Genomic DNA, 21,457 nt, shown 5'->3' with positions numbered 1-21,457 from the left:
TTCCTCCCCCGGGATCACCTTTGGGTCCCGGAGGTGCCCCCTATCTCGCCTACGCACCATCAGGTAGTCAATGGTCGTCGTCGTCGACCCACCTGACGTGTATGTAACAAGCTTATTATCCTCTTTCTGGAACTGAGTATTACAAATCAACAAATCAACTCCATCAGCAAACTCCAAAATCCTTTCACCTTCTCCATTTCTCACACCATATCCGTAACCCCCATGAACTCCGTCAAAACCATCCATACTCCTCCCCACATGTCCATTTAGGTCTCCTCCTACCACAACAACTTCCTCATCTTTCACGTTTTCCATCAGCTTCTCTAGCGCACACCAGAACTTGTCCTTCTCTTCATCGCTTCGACCAACCTGCGGAGCATATCCCGAGATGACGTTCACCAAGAGCTTTCCAATCATCATTTTCACCATCATCAACCTATCACTCACTCTAGTCACACTCACCACACTGTCTACAAACTCCTCAGAAAACAGGACACCAACACCATTCACGCCCTCCAGGCACACTTGCCACACAAACTTGTATTTCTGTCCCTGCCTACCCTTCACCATTCTCACACCACTTCCCTTCCATCTCGTCTCTTGCACACAACATATGTCCACTCTTCTTCTGACCAATACTTCCACCACTTCTCCTGATCTCCCTGTCATTGTCCCTACATTCCATGTCCCAAACCTCAGAAACCGATCTCCACTTCGGGCTGTACCCTGCCCACATGTAGTTGCAATTGTCATGGTTCTCTTTTTGAGGCAATGTTTTTATGGCCGGATGCCCTTCCTGACGCCAACCCTCTTAGTCGCCTCTTACGACACGCAGGGATTCGGTGTACCTATTCTTATCCAGGGTACACACTGGGAAACGTTTAAAACATGGAAATTCTGGGGGGTGTGGGGGGGGGCGGGGCGGCGTCAGCATCACGGCTGCGGTTTAAACATATTTAAATAAATATTTAAACAAAACCATGAAAAACAATCTGGGAAAAGTCTAAGTGAGAACGTGGATTTGAGAAAGCAGGAGCAGAGGTGAAAGAAAAACGAGATATAGGGGGCGGGGCACAAGTCGAGATGAGGAGGCCGCACGAGACACCAGGCGCGAACAAAGAAACGACTAATTACACACAAATTTGCAACAACTACAAAACCAAAACCAAATAGAAACACACAATAACACATACACAACAAAATACGCAGCGGAAATTTGACAAAGAAACGAACGGGAAAACACTCAAACTTTGATGCCGTGGAGAGATCGAAGCAAGCTTGGATATGCAACAGTTGTTCAAAGCCTGGATCTGCTTTGACCATGTCTGCTTTCTCAAGGAGTGAGGGATGGCGGGAATGGTGGGTGGAGGATGGGGGGCCTGGTGCTGGGGATGACGGTGGTGGGGTGGATGGAGAATTGGGGGAGGGGGGGGGGAGAGGGCAGAAGGTGGGAGAGTTCGGCCAAATATATTTTGTGCTCTGATTGAATATATACTGTAATTCAGAAATCAGTACCCAATACGTATAAATAAAAGGAAACAGTACAAATTTATATTTATTTTAAATTATCAGTTAGAGCTGGAAGGGAAGGTCAATACAAATTTATCAAAAACTGGATGGGAAAGTTGAACTTCCAGCCTTACAGAGCAGACGCGCCCCCAATACACGGCTGGGTAGATTTAAGAGGTTTTGGTGACATATAAACATAATACACGCTTGCTCTATTATAATAAATATATATACAGTGCATTCAGAAAGTAAAGAAAGTACATACAGCGACTAACCCCCGCTCTAGCAGGGGAAATGGCCTTAAAATGCATGTTGTTTGTTGTTGTTGTATTCAGAAAGTATTCAGACCCCTTCACTTTTTTCACATTTTGTTATGTTGCAGCCTTATGCTGAAATCGTTTAAATTCATTTTTTCCCTCATCAATCTACACTCAATACCTCATAATGACAAAGAGAAAACAGGATTTTAGAAAGTTTTGCAAATTTATTAAAAAGAAAAACCTGAAATATCACATTGACATAAGTAATCAGACCCTTTGCTATGACACTTGAAATTTAGCCCAGGTGCCCCCAATTTCTCTTGATCATCTCAGAGATGTTTCTACACCTTGATTGGAGTCCACCTGTGGTAAATTCAATTGATTGCACATGATTTGGAAAGGCACACCTGTCTATATAAGGTCTCACAGCTGACAATGCATATCAGAGCAAAAACCAAGCCATGAGGTCGAAGGAACTGCCTGCAGAGCTCAGAGACAGGATTGTGTTGAGACACAGATCTGGGGAAGCTTACAAAAAAAATTCTGCTGCATTGAAGGTTTCCAAGAGCACAGTGGCCTCCATAATTCTTAAATGGAAGAAGTTTGGAACAACCAGGACTCTTCCTAGAGCTGGCCGTCCGGCCAAACTGAGCAATCGGGGGAGAAGGGCCTTGGTACGAGAGGTGACCAAGAAACCGATAGTCACTGGCTGAGCTCCAGAGATCCTGTGTGGAGATGGGAGAAACTTCCAGAAAGACAACCATCACTGCAACACTCCACCGATCTGAGCTTTATGGCAGAGTGGCCAGACGGAAGCCTCTCCTCAGTGAAAGACACATGAAAGCCCGCTTTGGGTTTGCAAAAAAGCACCAAAAGGACTGAGACTGAGAAACAAGATTCTGTGGTCTGATGAGACCAAGATTGAACTGTTTGGCCTCAATTCTAAGTGTCATGTCTGAAGGAAAGCAGGCACCGCTTATCACCTGCCCAATACCATCCCAACGGTGAAGCATGGTGGTGGCAGCATCATACTGTGGGGGTGTTTTTCAGCAGCAGGGACTGGGGTGGACTGGTCAGGGTTGAAGGAACAATGAATGGAGCAAAGTACAGAGATATCCTCAATGAAAACCTGAAACAGCGCACTCAGGACCTCAGACTGGGCCGAAGGTTCACCTTCCAACAGGACAATGATCCTAAGCACACAGCCAAGACAACGCAGGAGTGGCTTAGGGACAACTCTGTGAAGGTCCTTGAGTGGCCCAGCTACAGCCCTGACTTGAACCCAATCGAACATCTCTGGAGAGACCTGAAAATGGCTGTCCACCAATAGTCCCCATCCAACCTGACAGAGCTCGAGAGGATCTGCAGAGAAGAATGGCAGAAAATCCCCAAATCCAGGTGTGCAAAGCTTATCGTGTCATACCCAAGAAGACTCGAGGCTGTAATTGCTGCCAAAGGTGCTTCAACTAAGTACAGAGTTAAGGGTCTGAATACATATGTCAATGTGATATTGTCAGTTTGTTTAGTGTGCAAACAATAACTCGCCTACCCTTCGCCAAAGGTCGCGTGGGATCATTCGCGTCCAACTCGAGACACCAGTTTAATGGCCGTCCGAGGGACAACGCAGTCACGATGAAACGCCCAGCCTGCGAGGTACCTATCTGACGGTTTGTAATCCTTTAAGGAAGCAGATCACAATAATTTCACATTAGCCCACAAACTTGCAAGTGATCATTTCTGCACTCGCCAACATGTCCAACACGCATTGCGAGCCTCAATTCTTGGATATAGTTTTAGTGAAGGATGCTGCACTTCATATCATTGTTCATAGCACATACAATCTAGGTTAGAAGGTTTTTGCCCACAAAGTGTTCCTCTAAAAATGCGTGTTTTTTTTTTTGTTTTGTTTTTTTTCAACACACACACACACACACACACACACACACACACACACACACACACACACACACACACACACACACACACACACACACACACACACACACACACACACACACACGCACACGCACACACACGGTGTGTACCCCGGTTTAGAATAGGTACACCGTATCCCTGCGTGTCGTAAGAGGCGACAAAAAGGGTTGGCGTCAGGAAGGGCATCTGGCCATAAAAACATTGCTTCAAAAAGAGAACCATGACAATTACAACTACATATGGGCAGGGTTCACCCCGAAGTATCCCGTGGGGGACCCCACTCCCTCTCGTCAAAACTCAAAGTGGGGAACCCGATCGAAGCAAGGGTGGAAATCACTCCATTTACGACGAAACGTCTGATGCCCGACGTGGAGATCGGTTTCTGAGGTTTGGGACATGGAATGTAGGGACAATGACAGGGAGATCAGGAGAAGTTGTGGAAGTATTGGTCAGAAGAAGTGGACATATGTTGTGTGCAGGAGACGAGATGGAAGGGAAGTGGTGTGAGAATGGTGAAGGGTAGGCAGGGACAGAAATACAAGTTTGTGTGGCAAGGGTGCCCAGAAGGCATGAATGGTGTTGGTGTCCTGTTTTCTGAGGAGTTTGTAGACAGTGTGGTGAGTGTGACTAGAGTGAGTGAAAGGTTGATGATGATGAAAATGATTGGAAAGCTCTTGGTGAACGTCATCTCGGGATATACTCCACAGGTTGGTCGGAGCGATGAAGAGATGGACAAGTTCTGGTGTGCGATAGAGAAGCTGATGGAAAATGTGAAAGATGAGGAAGTTGTTGTGGTAGGAGGAGACCTAAATGGACATGTGGGAAGGAGTATGGACGGTTTTGAGGGAGTTCATGGGGGTTACGGATATGGTGTGAGAAATGGAGAAGGTGAAAAGATTTTGGAGTTTGCTGATGGAACTGATTTGTTGATTTGTAATACTCAGTTCCAGAAAGAGGATAATAAGCTTGTTAAATACACGTCAGGTGGGTCGACGACAACCGTCGACTACCTGCTGGTGCGTCGGCGAGATAGGGGGCACCTCCGGGACACAAAGGTGATCCCGGGGGAGGAGGCTGTTTCACAGCACCACTTGGTTTTCTGCGACATAAGGGTGAAAGATGCGAGGAGAGCTCGGCGGGTGAAGTACCAACTGAGAATGAAGGTGTGGAGGTTGAAAGAGGTGACAGTGAGGGAGGCATTAAAAGAGAGGCTGAGTATGGTAGAGGATGATGTGGTTGAGCTTGAAAGTGGTTGGATGTCAATGAAACAGTCTGTTGGGAGCAGTTGGTGAGGCATGTGGATGGACAAAAGGACCTCCGAGGCACTCGGAAACATGGTGGTGGGATGATGAAGTTGGAAAGAAGATCGACGAGAAGAGGAAGAAGGCGAAGGGTATGGGAGCAGAAAAGGCAGAGCATGAAAGTTATAACGCAGCCAAGAAGGCTGCAAAGAAAGAGGTAGCAAAGGCGCAGGAGGCATGTAGGAAAATGTTCGGAGAACGCTTGGATTTGGAAGAGAGCGGTATTCAGGATTGCAAAGCAGATAGCGAAAGAGGTGTGATGTAATGGGGGTGAGTTGCTTGAAGGATGAAGTGGGACAAATCGTTGTGGACCCAGATGGAATTAAAGGAAGATGGAAGAGATGTATGGAAATACTGCTGAATGCAGAGAATGAATGGGATGGCAACATAGAGTAACCCAGTTTTAGGACTGGCAGAGAAGATAACCAAGAAGAGAGTTGAGGAAGCGATAAAAGCAATGAAGAGTAGAAAAGCGGGAGGGCCGACGGGAGTTGTGGGAGATATGATGAAGGCAGTGGGAAATTGGGGTGTGAAGAGAATGACAGAGATCTGAAATCTGGTGGTGAAAGAAGGCCGCATTCCAGTGGATTGGGAACTGAGTACCCTCGTCCCTCTATACAAGGGGAAAGGTGACCCTCTGAACTGTGGCTCGTATCGAGTGATAAAGTTATTGGAGCATGGAATGAAGGTATTCGAAAGGGTGTTGGAGGAGGATAAGGAAGAAAGTGAAGATTGACGAAATGCAGTTTGGATTTATGCCAGGAGAGGAAGAGGAACGACAGACATGCTTTTTATTGTGAGGCAGTTGCAGGAGAAGTACATGGAGAAGAGGAAGAAGTTGTTTCTTGGGTTTGTTGATCTGGAGAAAGCATTTGATAGGGTTCCACATGAAATAGTGACTTGGGCATTGAGGAAGTTAGGAGTGGAGGAATGGTTGATCAGAGTAGTGATGGCAATGTACAAAAGAGCGTGCACAGCTGTAAGGACAAAGGACGGGAACAGTGGTGAGTTTGAGGTGAAGGTGGGAGTGCATCAGGGGTCGGTACTAAGTCCACTACTATTTGCAGCTGTGATGGAGGTGCTGGCTCGGAACATAAAGGAGGGTTTACCGTGGGAGTTGTTGTCTGCAGATGATCTGGTGTTGATTGCAGAAAGTATGGATGGACTGAAGGAGAAGATGAACAAGTGGAAGGAATGTATGGAGACAAAAGGTCTGAAGGTGAGTATTGGAAAAACGAAGGTGATGGCGAGTGGTAAAGCATGTGGTGAGGTGGAAAGAACTGGGAAGTGGCTGTGTGCTGTGTGCAGGAAGGGTGTCGGAGTGAATTCCATTCAATGTGCGCTGAGTGGGTTCATAAAAAATGCAGTTGTTTGAGAGGGTCATTAACCAGTGTGGCAGTTTTTTTTTTGTTTGTTTTTTTTGTTTGTTTTTTTTGTTGTATGTATACAAGATCGAGGCTCGTGAAAGAGCGAACATTAATCACACAGAAAGACAAACCGACACATAAAACATATAACATAGGGAGCGGTAGACAAGATGGGGAGAGAGGGGGAAGGACACAAACACAACATTTGAGAGCAGGTGATGAGGAGCAGGAGCAGGTAATGAGCTACATTAAAGTGTAAGGTGTGCACAGAGGGAGCTTCAGATGGAGGAAATGTTGAGTTGGATCTTGGAGACGGCGTGAAGCTGGAAGGTGTGAAAACATTTTGTTACCTCGGAGACATGCTGAATGGAGAAGGTGGATCAGACTCGGCAACAGTTGCTGGAGTGAGATGTGCATGGAAGAAGTTTCGGGAACTGAGTGGCGTGCTGACGAGGAGGGGAGTGTCGTTGAGGCTGAAGGGAAAGGTGTATGCTGCATGTGTGAGTCGTGTTTTGATTTTTGGGAGCGAGACATGGGTAATGAACGTAGAGCAGCAACGAAGGCTGGAACTGCGAATGGTTCGGTGGATGTGTGGAGTATCGTTGAAGACAAATGATGAATTGCGAAAAATGATGGGAATAGAGCCTGTGATTGATGCTGTGAAGAGAAACAGTTTGAGATGGTTTGGTCATGTGTTGAGGACGAATGAAAGTGACTGGTTGAGAAGAGTGATGGAAATGACTGTAGAAGGAAGTGGAGCACGGGGAAGACCGAGAAAGACTTGGCTAAAGATGGTCGAAGAAGAAATGTGGGCAAGGGGGTTAACAAGGGGAGATGCAGAAAATAGGGCAAAATGGAGAACATCGTCATGGGGACCGCAAGGCTAACCCCCGCTCTTGCAGGGAAAATGGCCTTAAAATGCCTGTTGTTGTATATAGTGGGGCGGCTTAGCCCAAATATTCAAAAGAATTGTGCATTTTGTGAAACAAGCACCAAATTTGGCACAAATGTACATTAATATGTTGCGAACATTTTCAGATATTGGGCCACTTGAAATTCCGTAATTTTTTTTTTCAAATTTTTTCAAATTTCGTAATTTCAAATTTTTCGGGTGACCGTCACAATTTCGGTCTTCGAGGCCGGCCGATAGGCAAAGTGTGACCGGAAGGGACGAGGGTCATGACGAGGGTCACCTGACCACGTGGCCCTCGATCTGGGAAGCGAGAGGCGTTCCATTAGTGGACGCGCCCCTCACGCCCGAATTTTGGGCGGCCCCGGCAGGCCGTTTGTTTTGACGTTCCGTGACAGGCCCCGCACCCCCACCTCCGGGCCGACCGGAAGCTTGTGCTGAGTACATCATACCTGAACAACTCAGTGAGGCAGAACACAGCAGTGCACACCAGGGTGACCCCTTCAGTGCATAAACCAATTAACCTGTCCACTGCAGGGCATATAGAAATGAAGTTATTTTCTGCATATAATAATAATACAAGTTCAGTTCTATATAACAATTTCTGTTATCACCACTACCACTACAACTACAACTACCACTACTACAAGCTTTGTCTGGAATTTTGTGGACTAACAGACAAACAGACATACAGACAAGCTGGGATCAAAACATTACCTCCTTCCACCATTGAGTGTAGAGGTAAACATCATGGAAATTATATCATGCCCTAGATTTAATTCATGCTTACCCGTGTATTTGCTTCACTGGTTCACAAGGTCTTTTGCATACATGTAATTCAGACTCTCGTCTTCATTGCTGACCACACAATGTTCGCAACATATTAATGTACATTTGTGCCAAATTTGGTGCTTGTATCACAAAATGCACAATTCTTTTGAATATTTGGGCTAAGCCGCCCCACTATATCGGCCGGCCTCGAAGACCGAAATTGTGACGGTGTCACCCGAAAATTTTGAAATTACGAAATTTGAAAAAATTTGAAAAAAAGAATTACGGAATTTCAAGTGGCCCAATATCTGAAAATGTTCGCAACATATTAATGTACATTTGTGCCAAATTTGGTGCTTGTATCACAAAATGCACAACAGGTTTGCTATGCTGCTACACTAATATAGATACACACACACACACACGTGTATATATATATATATATATATATATATATATATATATATATATATATATATTATATATATATATATATATATATATATATATATATATATATATATATATATATATACACACACACACACACACACACACATAGCTTTTTTTTTCTTTTTTTAAAGATTTCATATCAAAATATACATTTAAAAGTTTCTTAAATCAAAAAAAATATTGTACATCAAGTATACGCAAATACTAGCATCCAGATCACAGTTCGCTTTCTTGACAGCGAAGTGAAAGGAAGAAGTGGGCAATGGCATAGTTAAACCCTCCCCAAACACCCATTAAGAGGGAGGGTTGAAGGAGAAAGCCAGGAGGAGAGCAGGGTATTCAGGTTCATCAATTCGTGTGAAGTACGTGGCTGCAGTTTTACATAATTCGATGGGAGCACAGCTGTGCAAGCTACTGCAGTGTTCCTGTCGGTCAGAGCAAAATTTTGCAATAACTTGCGACCACCTTATTGCAAGACTGTGGGATATTCAAAGTCCATCAACCAATTCCGGCAGATGGGACATCCGGCTTAACGTCCACCCGAGGGACAGTGCGATGCCACACTGAGGCAATGCCCTTTATGCAAACCATCAATCTGAGTTTATAATCTGGTTGAAAATCAAAGTCTGGTTGAGAGCTCAGTTAAATGGGGATCAGGTGAGTCAGCAATGTCGCGTTTGTACAAAAGGGGAAAAGCACCTGTACACATACACGCACAAGCACCAACATCAAACAAATGATCGCTTAGTCGGTAAAACATCGAGCTCAAAAACTCCCATGAGACATTCAGCGGAATTGGGGCTGAGGGGGGCGGGGGTTAAAGGTCTTAGGCCCAGTATTGAAATGACTGCTGTCATGAACATGTACCTTAAAAATGATAAAGAAACCCAAAATCGGAATACAGAGAAAAATCTTGAACATCGGGATGGGTTAGGGTTAGCCAGGAATTTCAGCGAACTCGATTTGCCAAGAATGTCAACAATTTCATAGATAAATGGCACGCTTGCAAACATTGTCAAAAACACTTGAATCATCACCGCGGAACAGATTGAGCCCATTGAAAACACCTGATCACTCATATTGAACAAGTTTTTGTTGTTTTCATTCAATTATGAAAAGGAGGAATTTGTTTTCTTGTACAGAAAACAAAATAAACGGTATAATTGGGTTGTGAATCAAACCCACATCAACAGCTAAACGAAATGTGCACTACTTCAAAATGAAAGGAAATAATTCTACCCTTGCCAGCCCCCCCCCCCCCCCCCACCCCAAGCACACTTCTTTCAAAATTTGTCCCCCCCCTCCCCCTCTTCTTCTCCTTTGTCACGTTACATCCTGATCCATTCGGTGTACTAGCTCTCCCAAGAACCTTTACTCTGTGTACAAAAAACCCCCCAAAAAAACAAGATTTAAGATAACAATAACGAGATCATGAGGCTGAATACAATCACACATCTCAAAATAAATGGGAAAAGATCCAAAATGTTCACAGACGAGGACAATGCAATGGAAAACTGGTTTTTAGAAAGACTCAAATCGGTGGAAAGAAAACAAGAACAAATTTTCTCAATCCAATGTTGAGAGGTATGCTAACCACCATGGAAGAAGGTACAAGCATCGTTTGAGATCGAGGCCCTTCTTCAAAGTAAGAGAAGTGCAATGGAACATGTCCTTGCAAGATAATACATTTCTGAAATGCTGCATCATGAAATTTCTACAAAAATAAAGTTGAAAAAAAGCTGTTTAAAAACTTACGGCAATATACACAGCATTGTAAAATGGTTCTCCCACAGGTAGCCATCCATTGGTCCCACTCCGCTTCGCCACAGGAAACTGCCGCCCCCCAGGAGAGAGGCCCACCGCGGTGATGTGCCTGTGCCGCGGTGGTCGACCCGGACCCCGGCGTCCACGAAGTCCATCTCCACCTTGCCTTCGGCGCCATGTGGATGCCGGTTCAGCAAGCTGGGCCACGGACTTCTCCACAACGGTGTCCACTATGCACGCCTCTCTTGATAACACCTTGATGACCAGTTTGGGTAAAGGGGGATGGCGAGTCGAGATACCCCGTGCATTCGAATCAACAACACTCTTAGAGCTTCTGAGTGAAATGGACCCACGATTGGAGAGGCCTCCCGGCATCCCTCGTCCTGGAAGTTCAGCCCTTTGCTTTTGTACCACCGATACACGCTCATTCTCCCCGTTGAACGACGGCTGCACCCCTTCGGTCATCGCAGCACTAATCGGAACAAAGCAGCCATGTTCTTGTACAGTTTCACCATGGATCCTGAACCGCTGGGTTATTTCCTCGAGCTGGAAGTCTTTTGCCATTGACTGGCAAGGAGGGCTGAAGCTCGCTGCAGGTGAAGGTTGGAAATCTGTTCGCGCAAGGTCCTTGCTGTGTATCGGCTGCACGGCATGTTCAAGAGCAACAGACGTGGGAAACCTCACTAATGGTGCACTATGGGCCTGAGGTGGTGAGACGCTAGGTGTGGATACGGATGTGGTGCAGGTTGAGACCCCACATCCACCAATAAGCATTCCCAAGTCTGTGTCGGTACTGGCAACTGCGAGAGAATAAAAATGGAAAGAAAGTTAGAGCTTACCATGGCAGTCAGTAAACTATTACCACATCTTATTTAAAAACTACATCAGGAAATCGAGTGGATTATTCAAACCAATGTTTAAACACGTTTTAACAACACCACTTTGAATGGCGATATTCCCATCAGCTATGAATTTGGTCGATTGAAAAAACATTTTTGCAAAGCTTCTTGACATACACAGGTAGTAAAAGCAGTCGCACGTCAGTTAAGGTGAGACCCTTACCCAGCATCAAATTACCTGCTTGTACCAGGCCCAATTGGGGCACCGCCCATATACAATACAAAAAGTAGCTTTAAAAATTACCAAACTCTTCATTAAATATGATTACAAAAATATTAAAATCAAATACGATAATTCATTGTGGTCTGGCACAACGTCGAGATAGAACACTTAGCTCCGAGATGTCGAGTTTGGGTTCAAATCTGGACCAGATGATAAACTGCCGCCTCGGTCCTTCGCAGTTTGGCGTTGCATCACAAAGTAAAGGTAAAGCCGGGTGTCCTAACTACGAGCATTAGTTAGGGTATGCCAAAGACCACTGTTTGGCAAGCTATCTCTAACATGAACAAATTATAAATTCCTGCCCAAATCACCGTTGAACGTCAGGCCTGGCCAGGCGCAGTCCATGACGGACTTGAGCCCAAAACTCTCGAGTTGACTCAACAAGAAAGTGGGATTAATCAAGGCCATTAAAGTATTAATATTTTGTTGCTCAAAAATGTATCCAATCTGTTAATCGAGCATTATTATTCGTGCTTTATCCTTGCACTTACAAAGCAAACCGCACTTACAAAGCCTAGGTTTGCGGAGGATGTCGCATCATGGAGCAATCAAAAATTAATCATGGGTATTAACACAAATTTATCTTGGAGAATACCTTGCACTCATGTTCACCTGTCTTGTGAAGTCGCTAATGCTGATTAAGTGTTGCACAGAAAAAGCCCAACAATAAATAAGTCTAGCCTCGACAGGCCATTCACAGACAATTTGCACTTTTCATCAACATGAGAATAATCCCTGAAAATCGATTTGCAAATCACCTTTCTGCAATAGAATCCCCCACCGAAGCCAAGTATTTCTACAAAGCATATGCTTCAATCCCACCCAATCAAAAGGCCCTTTGTCAGGAATATATCAAACAAAACAGAAATTAAGGGAGAGGTAGAGGTAGAGGGAGAGGGAGGGGTATGATAAAACCAAAAAAGCCACACTACCTTTTTGAGGTCCAAAGTAATACTTGTACATCATTTCAGGAAGCCAAGAGTCTGAATAGTTTAGGAATGCTGGCGTGCATTTTGACTCTTCCACAGGTGGGTTACGGGTAGTGCAAATGGAACTGCCTCGGTTGAACTGCAGAGACGGTGGCGATGTGGTTGCCCAAACAGGCACGCCAGGTGCCAAATGGCACGTGTCAAAAGTCACAGGCAATTCAGAGGATGTAGGCATGCTGCCACCCACTGGATGAGTTTGACTGTAAGAAGGCAAAGTGCTACGAGAGTATAAAAATGATCCCTGGAAAGTTGAACACGAAGACAAAGCAATTCCCACTTGTTCCTCGTTGGCAATGCCAACGCCAACAGGCAATGTTCCAGAAAGGTTGGGTACTTTGGGAAGATTGGAGGAATGAGCAGAAATGTCAGCTGCTATACTGTAGCCACTTGGGAAACACTTTTCCCTATCTCGGTAATCCTCAGGCGAAGAGATTCCAATGGGCTCACGAGATTTCATCGATAAATCCAGTGGAGCATCCTGGGCAGTGAAATCCATAACGGCAGTGCAAAGCACGTTATTTTTGGCATTTTCAACTTGGTACATATTGGCCTGAGATTTCAGGAGACAACCTGAAGGCTGTGCACTGGTATGGTCGTTTTTAATGTCTGGAACGCATTGTACCACAGATAGTGGTGATTCTATTGAACAATTTAAATCCAAAGGCCATTTGGTGTCATTGCTGGCAATCTCTTGAACAGAAAGCCGTGAGGACTGCTTCAATGAACAGTCGTCGGGCCCTGCAGCCATTGCACGACAAGGACTGCGCTGGCTAGAACAGCCCTGGGTAACACTTTCCATGATAATGGAACAGGAATTCCCCTCAACATCCATGGACCACTCCTTGTCCCTGGGTGCACACTTTTCCAGCACATCGTCCTCCTCTTCTTCTTCTTTCTCCATAAGCAGGTTGACAAGCGTCTGGGCTGTCAGGCTGGCCAAGCGTCGTTTCCGTGGCTCCTCACAGCTTACGATGTCTCGTGGTATTCCTCGACAAGTCCGTGAAGGTCGCCGTCGTCCACGCCGCAAAGATGGTCGTCCAATCTTGGGTGCTGCTACAACATCCTTATTTTCAGCACCCAACAATGCAGATTGAACAAGGCCTTTGTCTTCTTGTTCATCAAGTGGACACCACTTCATTTTCTCTGACATTGAAGAGGTAGAGGGATTTAGCACAGACACACTGCCAGATCCTTGCAATTCCCTATTGGTGTCCGTTACCAAATCTTGAGGTGACTTGACCTTTGCAACATGACGTCCATCATAGGTATTTGCCCGGCTGTAAGCTGCGATACGTTTCCTCAATGGATACGTCTTCCAAATACCACTGTTATGACCAGAAAACACACTGCCCACCGTTGCTGTCAGAGACTCACCCCAGGAACCTTCACTTGTGGGAAGCAGAGTGTTCAAAGTCTCATGAGAACCATCAAGTCTTCCCGCAACAGTTGCTGCAGTTGCCAAAACCATTCCCGATGAGCTTGGCTGGCTGTGCTCATCTATATGATCCATCCAAGCAGGAAACTGCAGGCCAGGAAAATGGCCAGCTAGTGCTGAAGCCATGATCTGTGGTGGTCCACCAACCACTGCAACAAGAAAAAAAAAAGCGTCATAAACAAAACATATAAAAGAGTGGAGGGTTAAATTAAAAGAGGCAGAAATTGCATAGCCCACAGACAGCAGGGGGTCAGTCTGAAAACACAACCCAGCACTCGACTCAGCACGTGCCAACTGTGATACGCACCGACAATGAAAAGCTTCCAGGTTTAAGTTAAGCTTTGTGTTGGCTAAACCTCCCACCGAGAGGCAAACAACACGGCATCGTTTGGGAAAAAAATAAATAAATAAATAACAGTCAAGCTTCACTCGCTGTCCAAAGCAAAGAAAATTCCGACATGTCATTAAGGCAATACCATCTGACGAATAACCTTTCAACGTAGCCCCATCACATGCCGCTCTTGAGCTGGCCTCCGCAAATGTGCCCTTTTAAAGCACAGGCAGGTCACTACAAGCTTAAATGCAAAAGTGTGGAAAACATGACCCCAGAGGAATGGCAATTGGGAAAACAACAAAAACAACCAGATGTATTCCATAAAGAGCAACACAAACCAAGAAAAGGAACAGAAAACACCATTAACCGGGATTTGCACACGCTCAAGAACCTGATCCTGACAATTTTAAAATCAAAACGAGGTGACGACACGCATTGTAGGATAAATTGATACCCTTTACCTCCACCACTACTTCAACCTACCTACACACCTGCGTACACCTAAAATATGAACTACACCACCCTTACTGTTGATGAAGGACATGTGGAATTTGGAGACATTACCCAGAGCTCAGTCAAATCAAAAGGTTACAATACAATGTTGGAATAACATGATCCACATTTACAATAAAGAAAAATAAATCAGTTACATCAACAAGCAGTGTTTGCAAACCATCTCAAAAATGAACCAGGGACACTAAACTTTTATAAACTAGTATCTTCACCAAGAGGGTGCAGCACTGAATCTACACACAGTATGTGTGCAATGGCTGCCAGACACTTCAGACAGCAAAGCAGTGCAGAGACCATAATTAAATGCCAAGGTGCCATTGCCAATTGCCAACTACTGTTGTGCTCAGAAGCACAACAATAGTTGGCAACTTACATATCATTGCAAGAGAGCAGCATGTAAAAATTTCAAAAAAACAACATGCTGAACTCTTCAACACGCGGTGAGGACGAATTGATACTTAGACCTGGCACAACATCTCGTCAATTGCTGGGGTTGGCCTACTTGGCACGCTCTTTATGCGCACCAAGCTCGTGATTCTGTGATCCCAGATGTGAATCCAATTATGTAGGTTTGTCAATTGTCTACCAGGACTGGCAGGATGGCCTAGAGGTAGGCACATGTGCCTCAGCAGTCTAGCCTGGGGTTGGAATCTCACCCAACAAAAAATACCCCTCTTGTGTTTCACATGCAGACCAATTTGATGTGCAGTCCCTCGAATGGACGTTAGTGTCCTGTTTGCCGTTAAAGATTCCACGGTATATTTCGCTAAGAGTAGGCAAGCGATCTCCGGCACCCTGAATAAATTACAAATGCATGGCCTAACTTACGTCAGCAGAACAACTGCTCACAGCGATGCCGGATCCGGGATGGATAAACTAACACCAACACATCACATCGTCATGCATACAATTTATGTACTAACTTCCTCGTGAGCCTTAGGGCAGAAAAGTACCTGTGACAAACAGGCCACTTCTATTTGGCCAACCTTCAACTGATGATTCACAAATGGTGAAAAACATTTCTATTAAAGCCTGCAAAAAGCAAAAATATATATATATATATATAAAAATAAATAAAAATCCATCCTCACCCCTCACCAAAAAGCAAAGTTATAAAATAAAAAGCCAAAAGCCCACTACATTTGTTGCTCCTTCCATTGCTCCATATATGTTCAGCTTGCAGGCAAAGAAGCAGAATAACTCCAAATGTACCGCTTTTTAAACAAGACAGTTTTAGAACAAAGACAAAATGTTGTAATTGGGAAAAAATAAAAATAACAAGTACAGATACATTTAAAGTACACCACCCCCATGCCAAATAAATAACCTCTTCCAGCAGGCGGCATTGCCGGGGCGCCTTCAGTCGTGCAGCACATAGACGGTATTGGGAGGGAGAGGTGTGCAATAATTGATCAATTGCATAATTAAAAGCAATAAACAATAATCATAAAATAATTTCTTAATCAATTGGCTAATATTAATCAATTGAAAATGAATTCAATCATTAATCGAAAAAAATAAAATATTGATTAATTGCCTAATCAATAAATAATAAATCAGTTAAATGCTGACTTTGTCATCACTTGGTCACTGTCGTGTCCGAATATCAGCTTCCTCGCTCAAAAGGTGCCCGCGATATTGCCCAGATGAGAAAGGAAAAATAAATAAGTGAGTAATACCAAAAATAAACGATGGTATTCATAGAATACTTACCCTGCACTGTCAACTTGGTGCGAGCCAACTGTTCTGTTTTTTTACATTTTTTTTCCCTGTGATCCAATATGGCGGCCAGACCACGTGAGCGATAACATCATAAATTTATATTCTCGAATATAATTGTTGGATAGATCACGCTCAATAAATTTCAAACTGACCAGACTAAGCGATGTCCCCGTCGAATTATGACGGCATAATTATAGCACCAATTACATTATCGTTAACACCTATTCCCCCCATATGGAGTTCTTTACAATGAGCCACATTCAAAAAAAAATTCCCAAAGAGCAGTTTTGGAGACCGATGCGCAACATTTTTCGGTTTTTCCAAGATGGCGCCTGTACCACAGGACCTATGACGTCATAATTATTACAAAATTCTACAGGAGCTGCTAATATTCTGAAAATTTCGTAACAGCTGCAGAGGATTTTTTGTTTTTCATACCAATCAGATCAAGCGTTGTACTTGTCAAATTATGATGTCATAATGAAGGCACCTATGACATCATCAACATATCTTATTCCCCATGGGGAGTACTTGACAAAGCCATATTGCAATTTTTTCCATTGAGCGGTTTGGGAGATATAGAGGTGTAACGTTTTTCCAAGATGGCGTCCGTACCACGTGACCGACGACACTATAATTGTGAAGAAAAATTATACAGGTGGAGGCACTCCGATGGTAAAATTTCGTGCCAATAAAATGAACTTTAAAAATGCAGACATGAACGCACGCACGTACGTAACCGAATGCTTAACCCTGACTTCCGCTTCGCGATTGCAGGGTAATTTTTTTTTTGTTTGTTTTGTTTTGTATGCTGAATCGAGGCTCGTGAAAGAGCTGACATTTACTTCACAAACAAATCAACCAGACAAACAAAATATATAAAAAGAGGGAGCGGAAGACAAGAGAAGGGGAAGCACACAAACACTTGAGGGCACACAACATTTAAGAGCAGGGAGATGTGTGGGAGGGAGAGGGCTTGGGGGGAGGGGGGTGGCAGAAGTATCAAACAAGGACACCAAGGACTTCCAGAACAGAAGTTGGTATTTCAAAAAAGTGGAATTGGGGTGAAATTAGCGGGGATAGAAAAGATCAATGTTTTGGATGGGGGAAGATAAGAGATGGTGGTGAACAGCTGTTTTAAAAACCTGGAGGGTGGAGTGGGATTGAAGAGAGTGAGGGAGTTTGTTCCAGAGGCGGGAGAAAAGAGGAATGAAGGAGTGAAGGTGAGCAGAGAGTCTTGATTTTGGCAGTTTAACCATAAGAGGGTTGCAGGCAGATCTTGTGCGACCTGTAGGAATATTTGCTGGACAGAGCCCAGAGAGAGCTGGAGGGGCAAGGCCAGAGAGGAGTCGGTAGAAGATGGAAAGACCACCAACCTGCCTGCGGTGAGTGAGTGAGTGAGAGGCCCTTGGAGTTAGCTTCATCGCGGGAGATTCCAATCATTCTGAATGCTTTGGTTTCAACAGCGTGAAGACGAGCTAGGTGTGAGGCAGGTGCACCAGCCCAGAGGGGAGAGCAGTATTCCATTGAGCTGCGGATGAAAGCCTTGTATGTGGTGAGGAGCTCAGGTGTGCCAAGAAGGACTTCGCACGACGGAGGATGCCCAGTCGGCGACTGGCTTTGGAGGCCAGATTTGAAATGTGGTTTTCCCAGGAAAGATCATGGCAGATAGTGAGACCCATAAGCTTGAGTGACAGAACTTCTTGGAGAGGATTATTCAGAAAGTGGATGGGAGGGCTGTCCAGTCGGTCTTTTCGGAGAGACATCGTAAGAGTGTGAGATTTGTCAGGATTGAAAGACATGTTCCACTTGTATGCCCAGTCTGTGATTTTGTCCAGGTCTGCAGAGAGTGAGGAGGCTGCAGACTGCCGATCTGAGGGATGAAGAATGGAGCGACAGAGTAGAGTCATCAGCAAAGAGATAGAGAGGATTTTCAAGAGAGTCAGAGAGATCATTGATGAAGACCAGAAAAAGCACAGGGCCCAGAACACTGCATTGAGGAACTCCAGCCTGAACAGGAAGAGGAGATGAGAGAAACCCATTCAGGGCCACACGTTGACTATGACTAGAGAGGAAGTCCGCCAGCCATGCGTGGAGATTTCCATGGATACCAAAAGAGGAGAGTTTGGTGAGCAGAGTGGGGTGCCAGACCATATCGAAGGCACGTGATATGTCAAGGGAGACAGCTCTAATTTCCTGTTTGGCATTGAGGACCTCCATCCATTGTTGAGAAAGCAGAAGCAGCATGTCCAGAGTAGAGTGACCAGGTCTGAAACCAAATTGATGATCAGAGATCAAGCCATTGGAGAAGAGGAAAGATTTCATATCTGAAGCAATGATGGATTCCATGACTTTGCTGATAATTGGGAGAAGGCTGATTGGTCTGTAGTTGCTGGGATCTGTTTTTGCACCTTTTTTGTGCAAAGCGGTGATGTTGGCAGATTTCCAAGCAGATGGCAGATGACCTTGAGCAAAAGAGAGGGTGAAGAACAGAGAGAGGGAGTAAAAGAGCGGAAGAACAGGATTTTAGGACCCGTGGGCTGATGCCGTCAGGTCCAGTTGCAGAAACAGAGTCGAGGGTTGACAGAAACTTTTCCACCTTGTCAGGAGTAATAATAATAATCAAATAATTAAATTATTAATGAACCAGCTAATAGCATACCTAAACCACCACCGTTACATCCACATCTGTAACTTACATTTTTTAAATTTAATTTATCAAAAAATTAAATAATTAATCGACTCATTAATAAATCTAAAATACCCTTTACAGTCAAATCACTTGGTCATTGTCATGTCCAAATATCAGCTTCCTAACTGAAAAGATGCCTGAGATTTTGCCCAGATGAGAAAAGAAATAAATAAGTGTTTAATTAATCGATAATAATTAAGTAAATCAATTCATTCATTAATCAAAAATAACACTTTTGCCAAAGCACGTGCTCACGATTGTGCCCAAATCTTAGCTTCCTAGCTCAAAGGACGGCTGAGATATCGCCCGGACAAACAAGCAAGAAAGGAAGAGAACAAGAAAACGGAGTGAAAACTGAGTACCCCCTTTCAGCGCGCGTCTCGCAGGGCCCCTTGAGGTGCCCAGCGATGACATCATGCAGCGCCTGGAGATGGGACAGGAAAGGAGCGGTGCACAAAAAGCTCCCATCCCAAATTAGTGCAGCATGTAAACCTTCATATAGGATTGCCTACATGGGACAGCATATGTCAGTGGATGACGATGAAAGTTGGGGTGGAGGGGTGGGGAACACACCGAGTGGTGGGTGGAGGGGCGGGGAACACACCGAGTGGTGGGTGGAGGGGCGGGGAACACACCGAGTGGTGGGTGGAGGGGCGGGGAACACACCGAGTGGTGGGTGGAGGGGCGGGGAACACACCGAGTGGTGGGTGGAGGGGCGGGGAACACACCGAGTGGTGGGTGGAGGGGCGGGGAACACACCGAGTGGTGGGTGGAGGGGCGGGGAACACACCGAGTGGTGGGTGGAGGGGCGGGGAACACACCGAGTGGTGGGTGGAGGGGCGGGGAACACACCGAGTGGTGGGTGGAGGGGCGGGGAACACACCGAGTGGTGGGTGGAGGGGCGGGGAACACACCGAGTGGTGGGTGGAGGGGCGGGGAACACACCGAGTGGTGGGTGGAGGGGCGGGGAACACACCGAGTGGTGGGTGGAGGGGCGGGGAACACACCGAGTGGTGGGTGGAGGGGCGGGAACACACCGAGTGGTGGGTGGAGGGGCGGGGGAACACACCGAGTGGTGGGTGGAGGGGCGGGGAACACACCGAGTGGTGGGTGGAGGGGCGGGGAACACACCGAGTGGTGGGTGGAGGGGCGGGGAACACACCGAGTGGTGGGTGGAGGGGCGGGGAACACACCGAGTGGTGGGTGGAGGGGCGGGGAACACACCGAGTGGTGGGTGGAGGGGCGGGGAACACACCGAGTGGTGGGTGGAGGGGCGGGGGAACACACCGAGTGGTGGGTGGAGGGGCGGGGAACACACCGAGTGGTGGGTGGAGGGGCGGGGAACACACCGAGTGGTGGGTGGAGGGGCGGGGAACACACCGAGTGGTGGGTGGAGGGGCGGGGAACACACCGAGTGGTGGGTGGAGGGGCGGGGAACACACCGAGTGGTGGGTGGAGGGGCGGGGAACACACCGAGTGGTGGGTGGAGGGGCGGGGAACACACCGAGTGGTGGGTGGAGGGGCGGGGAACACACCGAGTGGTGGGTGGAGGGGCGGGGAACACACCGAGTGGTGGGTGGAGGGGCGGGGAACACACCGAGTGGTGGGTGGAGGGGCGGGGAACACACCGAGTGGTGGGTGGAGGGGCGGGGAACACACCGAGTGGTGGGTGGAGGGGCGGGGAACACACCGAGTGGTGGGTGGAGGGGCGGGGAACACACCGAGTGGTGGGTGGAGGGGCGGGGAACACACCGAGTGGTGGGTGGAGGGGCGGGGAACACACCGAGTGGTGGGTGGAGGGGCGGGGAACACACCGAGTGGTGGGTGGAGGGGCGGGGAACACACCGAGTGGTGGGTGGAGGGGCGGGGAACACACCGAGTGGTGGGTGGAGGGGCGGGGAACACACCGAGTGGTGGGTGGAGGGGCGGGGAACACACCGAGTGGTGGGTGGAGGGGCGGGGAACACACCGAGTGGTGGGTGGAGGGGCGGGGAACACACCGAGTGGTGGGTGGAGGGGCGGGGAACACACCGAGTGGTGGGTGGAGGGGCGGGGAACACACCGAGTGGTGGGTGGAGGGGCGGGAACACACCGAGTGGTGGGTGGAGGGGCGGGGAACACCGAGTGGTGGGTGGAGGGGCGGGGAACACACCGAGTGGTGGGTGGAGGGGCGGGGAACACACCGAGTGGTGGGTGGAGGGGCGGGGAACACACCGAGTGGTGGGTGGAGGGGCGGGGAACACACCGAGTGGTGGGTGGAGGGGCGGGGAACACACCGAGTGGTGGGTCGAGGGCCGGGGAACACACCGAGTGGTGGGTCGAGGGCCGGGGAACACACCCGAGTGGTGGGTCGAGGGCCGGGGAACACACCGAGTGGTGG

The 21,457-nt window shown here is 46.8% G+C and overlaps 1 protein-coding gene across 2 annotated transcripts in view; it reads right to left on the bottom strand.

Moving 5' to 3' along the window:
* Positions 1-21,457, bottom strand: part of LOC137426947 (uncharacterized) — a 99,111-nt gene that overhangs the window by 13,183 nt on the left and 64,471 nt on the right. For both annotated transcript variants that reach the window (XM_068115997.2, XM_068115998.2), the window contains 2 exons: positions 12,325-13,965; positions 10,262-11,070 (listed from right to left, as the gene is read on the bottom strand). In XM_068115997.2, coding sequence (XP_067972098.2) covers positions 10,262-11,070; positions 12,325-13,965 — 2,450 coding nt within the window. The remainder of the gene's footprint in view (positions 1-10,261; positions 11,071-12,324; positions 13,966-21,457) is intronic.

This window comes from Myxine glutinosa, chromosome 5 (assembly GCF_964187855.1).
Source record: "Myxine glutinosa chromosome 5, kmMyxGlut1.1, whole genome shotgun sequence".
Classification (NCBI taxonomy): Eukaryota; Metazoa; Chordata; class Myxini; order Myxiniformes; family Myxinidae; genus Myxine; species Myxine glutinosa.
This window is presented reverse-complemented; position numbering and strand designations above follow the sequence as displayed.